At 45.9% G+C, this 15,614-nt stretch overlaps 1 protein-coding gene across 4 annotated transcripts in view; it reads right to left on the minus strand.

Moving 5' to 3' along the window:
• Positions 1–15,386, minus strand: part of KIF16B (kinesin family member 16B) — a 276,855-nt gene extending 261,469 nt beyond the window's left edge. For all 4 annotated transcript variants that reach the window (XM_033429440.2, XM_049699212.1, XM_012533190.3 and 1 more), the window contains exon 1: positions 15,229–15,386. In XM_033429440.2, coding sequence (XP_033285331.1) covers positions 15,229–15,275 — 47 coding nt within the window. In that variant the 5' untranslated portion in view covers positions 15,276–15,386. The remainder of the gene's footprint in view (positions 1–15,228) is intronic.
• Positions 15,387–15,614: the final 228 nt, after the last annotated feature.

A 15,614-nucleotide genomic window follows, 5' to 3' on the forward strand; every position in this document is an offset into this window, starting at 1 on the left:
AGCAAAACAGGTCTGGCCTCATCTCTGCGGCTGGCTGAGCAGGGAGTCCACGCACAATAAAGCAGGCCCCTCCTACGACAGCCACACAGGGAGAAGGAGGTCTCAGGTTGCACCTGGCCAAGACCTACACCTCTAGTTTGGACGTCATTTCAAAGGCAGAGGGGAGGAGGGGGCGAAAGCCAGCCCCTCTGTAAGGAGTCTCACTGATAACGGGATGACATCAGAGAGCAGTTCTGCTTCTGTTTCACTCGAGGCCTCAGCTCTCAAGTGTCGCCTTCCTGTTCTTTGATGATTAATCGAGCTTTTTCACTTGGCCTCCACTCTGCTGCACACTTCGATGCTGCCTCTGAGCCCCTCACGTTCCGTGGCTCTGCTGTTGGCATTTTCAAAGCTTGACAAACCCACTTCAGCATCTGAAATAGGAGGCTCTCCAACAGGAGTGCAGAGACCTGGCCCCGGGCTTGCCACGAGTCACACAGGGAAGGGACTTGAGAACAGCTGTGTCTGCCTCTGAGGTTAAATGAGTGGATAAAATCACATCACGCTGAAGCCACACAGAGAAAGCAAACTGCTGGTCCCGTTCTAGCAAATGCAACATTAACATACAGCCACAAGGAACTGCTCTCGGCCCTCGTGGGAGGCCTCCGGGCCTCCACGTGCTGTTCCCTCCACGTGCTGTTCCCTCCACCCGCTACACCTGTCCTCCGCGGCCGATGCCCATTGCAGGCCCAACTGAGCCATCTCTCCCTCCAAGGGCCTTCCCCCAACACCCCAAGTCTCAGTGAGACCCCAACATGGGCTTCCACATGCACCACAGGACCTGGTCCCACAGAGGCAAGGTCTGTGCCAGGCTGGTGGTCCACCGTATCCCCAATATGCAGCCCAGTGGCTTTTCATGGTTTGGGGGGCTCTGCAAGATCAAAACTATTTTCATAATGGCACCAGGACATTATCATTTGCCTTTTCACTCTCACTCAAGACGGCCCAGTGAAGTTTTCCAGAGGCTACAAGGTGTGTGACGACAGGTCATTCTGATGGTTGAGGGACTGTGTGCTTGTGTATTCTTCTGTTCTAAAAAGAGTCTGTTTTAATTTCTAATGTGGTAAAGATATCAATATAACCCACAAAAACAAAAGCTCTTTGGGGTCAACAATTTTTAAGGAATCCCCAAAACTTTGAGAACTGCTGGTCTACCACAAGGCCTGGCATACACCCAGCAGAGTTTAAATACTTTATGAATTAATCAATCAATCAATGATAGGCAGATGAAACCTCTATCAATACACTGATGTCTACTTTGTAGTCTGGTATGGACAAAGGATGGAAAAAAGAGGTGCCCAGGGGTCAGTTCACTCTTTCCTGGTTAAGAAGGGAAAGAAACAGATTCCCCAGCTGTTTGGCTGGGTAGTAGGTAGATGGCTAGGTAAGGAGATGAGTGAGTGGGTAGATGGCGGGGGCAGGGGGGATGTATGGGTGGAAGGATGGATAGGTGGATGGATGGGTGGGTATGTGGATAGGTGGATGGATGGATGGATGGGTGGATGGATGGATGGATGGATGGATGGATGGATGGATGGATGGATGGATGGGTGGGTGGGTGGGTGGGTGGACAGGTGGATGGATGGATGGGTGGATGGCTGGTGGCAGAGCAGGTGGGCGGGAAAGTGGGTCCACTCCAACTGCAATGCACTAGCTCCCACCCCTCCACGTTCAGTCACACCTGATGGCCCCCCAGATCAGCCTGTCAGTCTCACTCCCTGGCTTTCTAACACACAAATTTCATCATGTTACACCCATTTGTAAAATGGTTCCCTTTATCTACAGAATCAGCTTTAAGTTAAATCATTTTAGAGCAGTGGAAAGGAAGAAACAATAATAACGTCCAGACAGCACAACCTCCAGAATCTGGACCTCTCACCTCTCCGCCCCTGTGCTCACCAGCCAGCTGAAATGTCAGCAGTGTCTCAACACTGCAGCTCCCCAATCTCACTCCACAGTTTAGGGCCTCTGGACACTTTCTGCTTAAAATGCCATTGCCCGCCTTGTCTGCCTGGCCAACTCACTGTACAGAGTCCTGCCCTCAGACACAGAATCCTCCAGGATACTCCTCCCAGCCCTGAGAAGGAGCTACACTCAACACCTCTACAGCCACACACCACTGTGCCCTGAACACCCATCGTCACCCACACAACAGGGGACATTCTCTTTGTGGCTACTGCTCCCACGAGATCATGAGCTACTGGAAAGCAGGGATCATGCCCTTGCTCCTCTCTGACCAAAGTAAAAAGCCCAATAAAAGCTCAATGGCCAGACAGATGCCAAGGTCACCAGGAAAACACCTGCTCTTCACCATGTGAAGCCTAGGCAGACCTCAAAGCTCCATTTCTGCCATAATGTCTACCTGTAGACTTGAGCTCACGTTGATTTTCCTTTCTCCAAACACATATTGTACTTTATTATCTACAAAGAGAACCTAATACTTGGTGACGAGTGGACAAAGTCCACTCATTGCTGAGTTATGTAAGATTCTGCTCCATCGTCACAATATTCATGGGAAATCCGAAGAGGTACATCACAAAATTATAAGTTACTGCTGATTGTGCCTACTCTGTGCAAGCACTTCACAGCCATTAATTCCTTAAGCCATTAAAATAACCTTACAAATAAGGTAATATTGTCCCCATTATACAGATGAGGAAAGAAGAGACCAGAAGACTAAAGTATCCTTTAGAAAACCATGTAGGTAGTTCGTGGCAATGCCAGGATGCAACCCTGGGACCACCTGATTTACCTACCCTTCAACACCCATGCCTCTCTCGCACCTTCACTGAGCACTGTGTGAAAGTTTGGGATCATGGGGCAGTGAAAGCTCTGTCTTGCTAATTTAATCCAGCCACAGTTCAAAGGTATGCCCTCCAAGGAAAAGCTCACACACAAAAAAAATCAGTTTCTCTTACACAGACAGCACTTACTGTCTGCTGAATGAGGGTATGAATGAATAAGAAATGGCAAATCAATAACTAAAAGCACGGTCCAAAGGCTAAAGAAAGATGGTAGAGAAAATAAATGGGATTTATCCAGGACTGATTATCAACAGCTGTCTCTCAAAAGTCAGAGTAGAATAAAAGGAGGAGGGGAAAAGATGGTAAAAGCAGAAACAACCACAAGATCCTCTGACTTTTTAAAATCAAAAGAGAGAGGAATTCCAGCCAAGATCAAATTAGAGACAATCAAATCAGTTTCAGAGCACTTATGTTCCAGGAAAGAAAGAATAAATTCCTTTCACTGGTCCTTTAATTCATTTATTACTCATCAGAAAGAACAGAAAACCTGAAAGCTGTTTGTTAGTAGAATGTACAGGCTAAGTTAACACTTAGGTTATAGGAAATAAGGTTCTCTCGGGGAAAAGCCCCATCAGGGATTAAAGGTCCCCACCTGTCCTTTGCATTGACATGGGGAACAATTAATCCAACCAAGGTGTTAACAGCTCAAACAACCAAGGATACCAGGAGGCAAAATTCCTCAGTCCTTTGAGTGGACAGAGGTACTGGGGTGGTGGGCGGGGCAGTTACCTATTCTCATCCTTAATATATCAGTATAGTCAAAGTTGACCCTAAGAACAAGAAAAGCTAAATTAAAAAGGAGATATTTTACAGGACAACTAAATGCCTTGTGTCATCTTGGACTGAATCTTGGACCAGAGAAAAAGACACTATTGGGCAACTTGGGAAATCTGGATGAATCAGATCAGTGGATAATACTGTATCAATGTTACTTGCCTGGTGTTTAATTATACTACAGCTGTATAAGGTGAAAGCTACACGAGAACTCTGCACTATTTCTGCAACTTTCTGTACTTATTTCAAAAGGAAAATTCTTTTAAAAAGAAGAAAAACATCTCAATTGGATCATCATATATGAGCACCAGCCCAGGACTCCTGACATTTTTCTCACAGTTAGTTGCTCTTCTATCTGATCAAGCAGAGATAGCTCCTATAAAAACACTAACTTTATGAAAAGAAAGCCAACAGACCAAAACCCAATATTTTTAAAAGCTTTATCTCTGCAACTTGTTTCACTTCCGAGCTAGCCTCCATCACCTTGAATCAGTTTTTCTGGAAAGCTCCCTGGGGAACTTGAAGTCCCACTTAGAGGGAACTCACGAAGTGGTTTACCTGTGCCCCAAGCTGAGTCACTGTGATGGCTTAGACTCTGTTTAATAAATCCTGAAAATAAGAATCAGTAGGTGCACTCACTCAGGCAAGAGACCACGACACCATGAAGCCACGAGAGTTTAAGAGAGCAAGCTCCTGATACTGGGTATCCCATGGTGGACTCAGAATCCTAGACTCTTTGAAGTTGAAAATTCTCATTCTAAGCTTTATTTATCCTCTTGGGATCATAAGCCCCACCCTTCACCCCCAGCTTCCAAGAGGAAAGAGGACTGACTTTCTAACAGCATCCTAATTTCAATGTTCCCTCATGTAGAAAAATCACATTTTACCAAGTTCTGCTCTGAATAATAGATCCACTACACTAGTGTTTTCAAACCGCCGATCATAAATTAGTGGATAAAGACCATCTTTTTTTTTTTTTAAATGAAATAGTAGAGAGTAGAAACATCAGCATGCATTGGGCTGATAAAGGTCTTACTGCAGATGTTTTAAATGCATAGTCCTGTACAATCATCACCAACCTTCCAAAGTACAAATGTCCTTCATTTTAAATGTGATTAATCCTTTTTCACTAAGTCAGAGGGGAAAAAAAAATGTTTTAAATGAATCTTATATTCACAATAACTTTTATTAGAAAATCTGAAATGTGTTCCCACGGGCAAAAAATAAATACTGTTGCAAACTGAAGTCAAAAACTTTTCCTGCAAAGTATTTCCCTCAGATATGTATTAATTACAAAGAGGAAAAAATATAACAACACAGCGGAGAAACCCAGCAGACACCACCTTGACCAAGGGACTGACGTGGACATCACCAGTAACGAGACATACTGGCATCATGACCCCCCCATGATAGGAAATGAAGGGCACTTATGTGGCTTTCTTGCCAAAACTGCATAACTTCAGTTTAATCATGACAAACCGTGGGAGAAACCCAAACTGAGGGACATTCTACAAAATAACTGACTGGCACGCTTCTGAGACTTAGAAACTGTCACTGACCAGAAGAGATTAAGAAGACATGGCAACTATATCCAATGTGGGATCCTGCACCGGCTCCTGGGACAGAAGAAGGACGTTCTCAGGAAAACCATGTCCAGTTACCAGGGCTGCACCACGCTGATGCCTTGGTCCTGACAACTGCACCGTGGTTACGTAAGACGCTGATGTTAGGGGAAGCTGAGTGAAGCATATATGGGAACTTTACTGTATAATTATTTCAAGTTAAAAAAAAAATCCTTTTCTAAAGGAACAAGTGTGTCCTGTCCCATAAACTATATATCATTGAAACATAGTGTTTAACCTCCAATTCTCTAACCTTAAGAGATAAACATAACACGTATTTGATGTGTAATTTGTGTATAATTAACTTAATACACAGGGAAAGCCTGAAGCTGTCCTTTCCCCAGGCTCTTCCTCAGCTCTCTTCTACCTCCCCAGCCTAATACCCAACAGGAGGATCATCAAAATTCCCTTCTGCTCACGGGAGCAATGTGAGGCATCCCACGGACGCTGGGCTTCGGATCCCGGATTCCTTGTAAGCATCCACATACTGAAAGACTGGGGAGGAGATGACAGTTATTAATGCAACAAATATCTTCTGAGTACCTGTCTCTGCCAGGCACAGTTCTAGGCCCTAGGGAAACAGACAAACCCAACAAGGTTACCAGCTCTCACGGAGTTTATGGGCAAGAAGCAGAGAGACAAGAAACAAGAAAACAAAAATCCTTTCACATGCATACACATGCCCATGCACGTGTGCACACGCGCACACAAACTCAATAATGGTAAATGCTGTGAAGCCAGGAGACCAATGCAATGTGATAAAGGCTTCTCAGAAGAAGTGACATTTGAGCGGGGACCTGATCTTTCTCTGATCCCCAGTTTCTTCATCTATAAAATGAAGCTAAAAATATTCACCCCTGTGGGATTGTTGTCAAGAATTGAATTAGATAATGATGGCATAAGACTTAACAGAATTCCTAGTGAGTGGCTAGAAATAGTCACTGTGGACAAAAATTACTCGTCGGGGCTTCCCTGGTGGCGCAGTGGCTGAGAGTCCACCTGCCGATGCAGGCGACGCGGGTTCGTGCCCCGGTCCGGGAAGATCCCACATGCCGCGGGGCGGCTGGGCCCGTGAGCCACGGCCGCTGAGCCTGCGCGTCCAGAGCCTGTGCTCTGCAACGGGAGAGGCCACAGCAGTCAGAGGCCCGTGTACCGCAAAAAAAAAAAAAAAAAAAAAATTACTTGTCAACACCATTACGGTGAAAGCACTTTCTCAGTTGACTTTAAATTCTACACATCCCATTGAAATTGCTCCAAGTGTCTATGAGTAGATTGCTGATCACAGAAACAGTTATTTCCCCTCCACTGGGCAGCAACAATGAATAATGAATATACTTGGAAATGGACAGAGCAGGAAACACACATGCTCAGCCCAGAGTCCGCGAGAGTGAAGGAAAGCTCCAGGCCCCGCCTGCAGTCCTGCCTGATGTGAGTCACTGGGTCGAATCCAAGGGAACAATGACAACCTTCCCAGAAAGGACTTCTCCATCACGGAAATCAGCCAGAGGCTTCAACCTGGGGAAGGGCGTGGGCGTGGTGGGGCACTGTCACATCTCCCCCAGGCCGTGTAAGTCTAGCTGTAATGTATTTCGTTTCATAAAACAGGCCTCAGCAAGACTGCATCCCAATTCCAGGACCCACAAAAATAGAAAAAGCTATTGAAATAATTTAGGAAGTTGATCATGAAATGAGAATGCGTAGGCTAAATCAGCTCAGACCAGAGTGCTATCTACGTACTGCACAACTGGACATTTCTAAATAACCTGACACACACACACACACACACACACACACACAAACTTCTCTGCCAGGCCCAGGTTTGCGATGCCCAGGTGAGGGCTGGGGTCTGAGCGCCTCACACAATCAGTAAAGGAGATTAGATTTTATTACAGGAGCCAAACTGCACAGGTGAACAGGGGTGAGCTCTCTCCTTCCTTTAATCCCTCCGTTAACTGGAAGGGCAGCGACAGGTGCCACCTCCTGGCCCCCACCGCCAGCCTCCCGCCCCCAACCCCACTAGCATCCCCTCCCACCCCTCAACTAAAACAGTTCCCTCCAGAGACAGGAGCCAATCACCTCCCCAGCCAGCTGGGCTCGGACCTCGACCTGCAGCACCTCCGATGCTGGTGACCCCCTCTCCTCTCCCTTGATGACCAGGACGTTCACTCTCCTGCTTTTCTCCCTTCCTGTCTCCATTGCCTGGCCCTTAAGTGTAGTTGTCAGTAACAGGTGATTATAAAAAATAATAGCAGCTCTGATTTGTTGAAAGGATATTACATGCCTGGAAGTATGCTGAACACTCTTTCCATATACACCCTTCCATCTAATCCCCTCAACAACTTATGCACTATCATTTTACAGCTGCGGCTCTCACATGCTGTGGCTTCCGTAGCCTTTACAACTCTTAAACATAACTGAAGAGCCTAAAGAGCTTTTATTAATGTTGATATACCCATTTATAGTTACCATATTAGAAATGAAAACTGAGAAATGTTTGACTCAATGCACTGCACACAGACTCACGACATCATCACACATCATGTAGCTTCTCGAAAACTCCACAGTACCCTCGTGAGAGATGAGAGTAAAAACAGCAAATATCTTACTATGGGTGTGAAAACAGTTCTGACTTTGTAAACCCCCTAAAACAGGCTCAGTGAGTCCTTGTTTACAAAAGAAGAAACTGAGCCCAGGAGTAAAACCAACCTGCCCAGGTCACTCGGCCAGCTACTGACAGCTCGGTCTTAACCCAGGTCATGCAGTTCTGCTTTCCCACCCCTTCTTTTCTTTACCATGGTCCTCCTCAGAGACAACATTCACTGCCACCACAGCCGCTACCACCTTCAAGCGACCCACCTCCAAATATGCACCTGCAGAGCTGATAACTCACCTGAGGTCCTACTGCCTGCAGCCCCACCAGCATCCTGAACCAACTCAACTGACCACCATGGCCCTCCACCCCGACAGGCTCATCCCACATCCTGACCTTGGCAAAGGTCATTCATCCACTTAATAGGGCCCCAAGCCTCTCAGTCATCTGACTCTTTGCCTCTCTATGTCCTACTGATTGGTCTTCAGAATGTCTCTTGCAAACGTAAAACACAGGATATAAGATAGTTATACGTTATGCTGCTACACAAACAGGAAAAAAAGACTGGATTTAAATGCACCAAAACTTTAGGAGGGGTCATCTCTGGATCCGTGGAATTATGAGCGATTTTCGATTTGATTTCTTTGGTACACTTTTCAGCAGATGTTTTTTACAAGCATACATTATTTTCACAATCAGAAAACACCCTGAAGGTTTTTTCAGGGTTTTGTTCGTAAGTTTCATCCTTTGACTCCTCCTTTACTGTTACTTACATGGCCAGCCTGGTCCAGAATCCCATCCCTACCGGTCATACTCCAGTTCTCTGAATGGTCTGCCGGCACTGGTCTCTGCCCAATCTAAAGGACATCTGAGGTCTCAGGGTCTTGCACCCCAGAATATGGCAGGAAAGTCAGTGGGATAATAGTGCGTAAAAGGCACTTAGCACAGCACTTGGGAAACAGTCAATAAATGTTCACTGTTGCTGGAATGCTGGTATTATTTCCCTACACTGCTAAAAGCCATCAGCAGCTCCCAGTGCCTAATAATAGTAGCCAATATTTATAGAGCCCTTACTCTGGGGCCCAATACTGTTAGCAAGGGTTACTTCATTCAGTCATCATCTCAGCCCCACAAGGGGGGTCCTGTGAAGATCTCCGTCTTACAGGTGAAGAAACTGAGTAAAGTGCCAAGACCCAGAGCTAGGAAGGTGCAGAGCCGGGATTCAAACCCAGGTCGGGCTTACTGTCCAGTAGAACTTTCCACGAGGATGGACATGATCTATCTGCCTTGTTCAATATGTAGCTACGGAGCATTTGAAATGTGACTTGTGCAACTAAGTAACTACATTTTACATTTTATTGAACAGTTAATTTAAGGAGCTGCATGCCGCCAAGGGCCAGCACAGGACTGCAGTATAAAAGCCCAAACTCCCAAGCTTAACAAAGAAATGTCCTCACAACACCCTGCCCACCGACCTCTCAACTAATCCTTACACAAAGCTCCAGTGAGTCCAAGATCCCGGGTAACTGTACTCGGTGCCACCTGCCAGCCATCCCCACCCTCCTCTTATCTGAGTCTTCTGTACAATGGAGGGGCTTTAGAAATGAGAGTAAGAGAGACTTCAGCTCCAACCCGGACTCCACCGCGACCTAGCTGTGTGACCTCAGGTCTCTGAGCCCCTCATCTGCAGAATGCGGCCACTGTGCTAACTTCCAAAGATCACCAGGCAAGCACTTCACAGACGCTCCCTAAATGGTGGCTGGTTACACCCCTGCTTCGGGGCTCAACTCAAACCCCACCCTCTCATCCAAGGGACCCTGGGAAGCCCCGGAGACCTCTTCCTCCAGCTTCCAGAATCCCCTCACAGATTCTGTGTTATTTGCGTGTGTGGTGTGCCTGTGTCTCTCCTCTGTCACCAGCCCAGCCGTCCCCTGAGGCCGAGGGCTTCTGTCATCAGCGAGCCCGGGGACAAGAAGTCACCAAGCAAAGGGCTCTGGAGGGAAGTGGAGCTGGCTCAGCCGCACTTTATTATCTCAGGGGTCTCAGTTTCCCGTCTGTAAAATGGGGTGAAAAGACCTCCATCAGTGAGCTGGTGTGAGGGGGAAAGGAAGTTGCCAAGGTGAAGAAATGACGGTGCCTGGTGCATGGTACCATCTCGACAGACACCACCCACCCTTAACACGAGAGACTGGCGTCATCACAGACCCAAGAGGCTACCACTGAGCGATTTTCCCCCACACTCCTGCTCTTAAAATGGGAAAACTTCAGTAGAGTCTAAAGACATCAACCCCAGTCAAACTACCACTGGCGTTTTTTTCTTTTGTTTTTAACTTGATTGACATGACAGCAAATTCTACCTGAGAGGCTGATCGGGAAGAGAAGCTGAGAACCCTCACAGATAGAAGGCCTGGGCGGACCTGCCTTATAAGACGAGAAAGTACATTATAACACTAACATCTGGCCTGTTGCCAGCACTCACCAAATTTTTTCTTTTTGGTAAAACATTTTTTAAATATGTGTTATGGAATAAAGATACCATCATTAAATTCTAAAAGTAACAGTAATAATAACAGCCAATCTTGGGGCTTCCCTGGTGGCGCAGTGGTTAAGAATCCGCCTGCCAATGCAGGGGACACGGGTCCGATCCCTGGTCCAGGAAGATCCCACATGCCGCAAAGCGGCTAGGCCTGTGAGCCATGGCCGCTGGGCCTGCACGTCCAGAGCCTGTGCTCCGCAACGGGAGAGGCCACAACAGTGAGAGGCCCGCGTACCGCAAAAAAAAAAAAAAGAAAAAAAAAAGAAAAAAGCCATAAGGCAGTGTTGAGGTTCAGGATGGGCCACCCCAAAATGCACCTCCACGGCATATTAATTGTTTTAAATTAAAGTTTCTTAAGAAACGGCCAATCCACCAGGGTCGCTCTCACCCTCCTTTCTGTTTCCCTGAGAGCAGGAGAATCAATCTCCCATGTGAAGGGCACACTCCCTGCATCTGGAGGTAGAAGGACACCCTTACAGTCAAAAATAGGGAATCCGGAGCCTTGTTATTTCTTTAATTTACTACTCCAAGCCCAAACTCTGTTTAGGCTCTTCAATAATTGGGCACACAAAACCTAAGTTTCTTTGTCCTGTCAATTCCTTACAAATTTGTTTCTTTTTCTCCTGTTAAATCTTGGGTCAATTTTATTATTAGTCTAGCCACAAGAACTCAAGAGAGCGGTAGAGGGAGAAATTTCCTCCTCTCGGACAGTAGTAAAAACAAATTCATCACATCTTGTCCTTAATCAAGCACTGGGTGTTTCTTGCAAGGAGGACTGGTGACCGCAACAGGCTCCTCCTCAGAGTCAGTATTTCACCACACTGCCCCATCCTTCAACAGCCTGGCTGCAACAGCCAACCTCACCTCCCTATCACTCCAGGCCTTTCCTTCGGGCTGGTTGCTTCCTCTTTGCCTTCAGCGCCTGTACTCTCATTTACAATAGCCAAGACATGGAAACAACTTAACTGTCCATCGACATATGAATGGATAAAGAAGACGTGATATATATACATGTGTGTGTGTATATATATATATATATGAATACATGAATATTGTTCAGCAATGAAAAAGGAAATCCTGCCATTTGCAACAGCAAGGATGAATCTTAAGGGTATTATGCTAAGTGAAAGAACTCAGAGAAAGAGAAATACTGTATAGATCGCCTTTATATGTTGGATCTTAAAAAAAAGAAGCAACAAAAAACAAAATAAACAAAAAAATAACTTAGAAAAAGAAAACAGATTTCTGGTTATCCAAGACAGGGGGTAGGGAATGGGGGAATTGGATGAAGGGGGCCAAAAGGTACAAACTTCCAGCTATAAAATAAATAAGTCATCATGTACAACATGATGACTATAGTTAACACCGTTGGATAGTATATTCAAAAGCTGTTAAGAAAGTAAATCCCAAGAGTTCTCATCACAGGGGAAAAAAACATTTTTTTCTTTTCCTTTTTTTTGGAAAACTACATGAGATGATGGATGTTAACTAACCTTATCGTGGTAATCATTTCACAACATATACAAGTCAAGTCCTTCTGCTCTACACCTGACACACGGAGCGATGCGTCAATTACATCTCAATCAAACTGGGGGAAAATATTTTTAACAACTTCCTTCAATCCTCCCAGACAACCAGCTGAAAATTCTTTCTCCAGTGCCAGTGACTTTTTAGATAACTTTTTAAAATTACATACACAAGTTTTCAATTATTAATTATAACACCACCAATGAGCAAAGTAAAAACTCAAACAGTAAAAGGAAAAAACCAAAAAAGAAGCCATCTATCTTCACCGGACAGACTCTTCATCAGCTCTCCTCGCCAGAGTTACCACTGCCAGGCTTCTTATGAATCACTCCATACAGGTATGGCCGTGTGTGTGCCTCTATGTACATATTTTTGAACACACACATTCATACAACTCTACTGTAGTGAGTGTGTATGTGGATATCTTGCTTTTCTCACTTAATCCCCTATCTTGGAACTCTTAAGATCAACACATTCTTTTTTAAGTACTACAAAGCATTCTACCAAATGAATAGGCAATAATTTAACAAATCCTCCATCACTGTACATTTAGATCATTTATGATTTTTTTGTTGTTGTTCCAATGATGATGCAGAAACATCCTTACACATACTTCTTCGTAGGTAGGAATATAATCCATAAAATAAAATCTTAGAAATGAAATTCCTCAACCAAAGAGTTTTATAAACCTCTAATCTGGACAGCTACTGTCAAATTTCCCAGCATGGAAGTCTCAGAGGTCTTGATCCTTTATGACTCCATCACCAACACTCAATGTTCAGTTAATATTCACCAATCTCACTAGTGAAAAATGGTTTCTTATGGCCATTATAACTTGGAAGCCTTTCCTTATAAGTTAGGCCAAGTACTTTTGGTTGGCCAATTGTATATGTCTTTCTATTTCACTCCCAACTTCCAGATCACTGTCTCCCCGTGAAACTGCTCTTTGGAAATCTACCAATGCTCTTGTCTCCAAGACCGAGGACCTCATCTTACTGGCATCCTCAGAGCACCATCTTGGCAACATCTGACAATAACCACCACCACCTCCTTCGGGAGACCTTTCTCCTTTCCCGCCATGACCATTTGCTGTGCTGGTTCTCCTCCATGAGCTGCAAGCCAATCTTCTCCCTGGAATCCTAAAGAGAAGCATATCCCAGTGCCCAATCCCTGAATCCCTTTTCTTCTCACTGTAAACATTTTCTTTTTTTAAAATCTGCTGAATATCTGTGCTTTATACATAAAAGTAAGATTTTCTCCTGCTGAGAAATTCCCTCCTCACTGTAACATTCTTAAACTGTCATCCACGTGCAAAAGATTTCCAAATGTCAATCCTCAGATCACCTGAGACCCATGTTTCTTACAGTCTACTGAACACCAGCAAAGAGACGGATGTCCTTCCCACACTTCGGACAGTGAACAGGGTCAACACCTGGGACAGCACTCATCCTGTGCTAGATGCTGTCCTTGCACTTGACACTTACTGCATCTCCTATAACTTTCAAACCCAAGAGAGAACGCACCCCGCTGACCGTCCACCTTCCCCAAACCTCTTCTACCTCCTTGAGCATCAGACCTCAGTTAATGACTCTGTGTTCCTCCCCTTTCCCCTCCTTCTCACCCAATGAACTGCCAAATCCCGTCAATTCTGCCAGCAGACTGTCTCCGTGGATCTTTCCAGGCTTCCCATCTCCACCTATGGCCAGACTACTGCCTCCTTACCGCTTGCCCAAATCCTGATGCCACCACAAGAGTTCTTTGCTGAGAGCACAGACATCATCACATCCATCTATCTGCCCAAAGCACGTGGCTTTTGGACATGTTTCCTGTCTTCTCTCCACATACCTGGGCTTCAGGCCTCCACTGTCAAGGCACGCACCAGTAGCATCCCTCCCAACCCACCCAGGGTTTTATGAGAGTCCCACTAGTCTGTAGTCCCTCCCTCACCAGAAAGACACTCAGCAGACCTCATTTACCTTGTCCCACAGACAGCACCCAGCACAATGCCCGTGCATTTGGTAGGCAGCACTTAATAATTGCTTTCTAAAGCTACTCAATACAATCTCGTAACATGCGCTCCAAAACTTCTTTATTTCAAAGAAGGAAAGGAACTTCGATATACATGTAAATCCAAAATAAAGAACAATCTTTCAAAAACATCTAAATGACTCTGGGGTCCATTTGTCTTGTAGGACTGAATATACATAGAAACCTACGTATTTTCTTAGGACTTACAAAAAAGTCAAACTCCTTCCCTAAAAAGCTTTAGAGATAACTTAAAAATCACAAAAGCACTGGTCTCCAATAGTTATAAACCAGAATAATGATTCCCTATCTGCCAACAGAAAAACAGATTCAGATGAGCCAAAGAAGGCTCCGGCAATCTCTTGATTTTATGATCTTCTGATGACCTCCAAAGTTGATACAAAGAAAGTAGCAAAGGCCATATGGTAAGTCAAATGTCCACCTTGATTGAGAAGCCAGTAAAAACAAATGGCCTTGTGTGAACTGCTCCTATCAATTGGGAAGGACACATCCCATTTAGATCTACTTCATTCTTTAAAGTTCTTTAAACCAATTTAAAAAGCTAACTCTTGTAAAAACTGATTATAAAGTAGTCACCGAAAAGCAAACTATTCCTCAGTGAACGCAAAGTCATTACTTCGTAGAAACATACAAGATTAAATTCTAAATGTGTTTATAATTCCCCCCAGCTGTTAACTGTTTATGTTCCCCCCAGCATATTTCAAACACGTGTACTTAAGTGTCCTTGATTTTTTTTTTTTCCAGGAAACAAAAGTTTTTAAAGTTTTGCCATCCACTCTTTAACCTTAAGTTAAGAACTGCTAAACTACTGATTAGAAGTTAGGGTTCAAGTTCAGGGAACTGAAATCACTTCTTAAGAGTTGAAAAAAGTAACACTGATAACAATTAGAGAACTTCTGAGTTGGCATAACTGGGGGGACTTCGCCTAACAGCTCTGGTGCCCTCATGACCACGCTCATGGATTTACACCCTCGTGAAACTGTTCCCTTGATGCTTTTTAAAGAGAGAAGAAGCAAACTTCTTCAAATTAATGGGACCTGGAAGAGTTAACAGGAATCTCCTCCGTGGCCTCGTGAACTCTCTACCCCCCAGGGCCCCTCCAGGGCAGTGTGAAAGGAACAGCAAAGCTTCAAGTGGTCCAGGCCCCCAGAGGCCACAGCCAGGGCCCAGTGGGCCGGAGACCGGCTCTTGACACTTAAGTCCAGGCTGGCCTTAGAGGGGAGCTGGAGACCAACTTCCTCCGGGTGGGGACGCCTCAGGGGCCCGCCTGCGCCCCGCCCTCCTACTCACCTGCGATTCATGGGCCGGACCCTCACGGCCACCTTGACCGATGCCATTGCTCATCGCGGCCCGGACCACGCGGGTTCCCACCTGCCCAGCGTCCCGCGGCTGCCGGCGGCTCCCGACACTTGGCCCGCGGCTCCCGCCCACTTCCCCCTCTGCCCCCGCCCCTCCGCTCCCGGCCGGACCAGGCGGCCCGCGGCGGCCCCACCTGCCCTGCCACTGAGCATGCCCAGAGCGTCTCCTGCCCGCGTGATCCGCGCCCCGGGCTTTGGCGGCGCCCGGGAGGCGCGGAGGGGCGGGGCCGGGTTGCCTGGGCGGGGCCTGGAGCACGGAGGGGCGGGGACAGGATGCCCGGGCGCCGCCGCCTGAGGTCGACAAATCTAGGCAGATCA

This window comes from Orcinus orca, chromosome 16 (assembly GCF_937001465.1).
Source record: "Orcinus orca chromosome 16, mOrcOrc1.1, whole genome shotgun sequence".
NCBI classification, from domain to species: Eukaryota; Metazoa; Chordata; class Mammalia; order Artiodactyla; family Delphinidae; genus Orcinus; species Orcinus orca.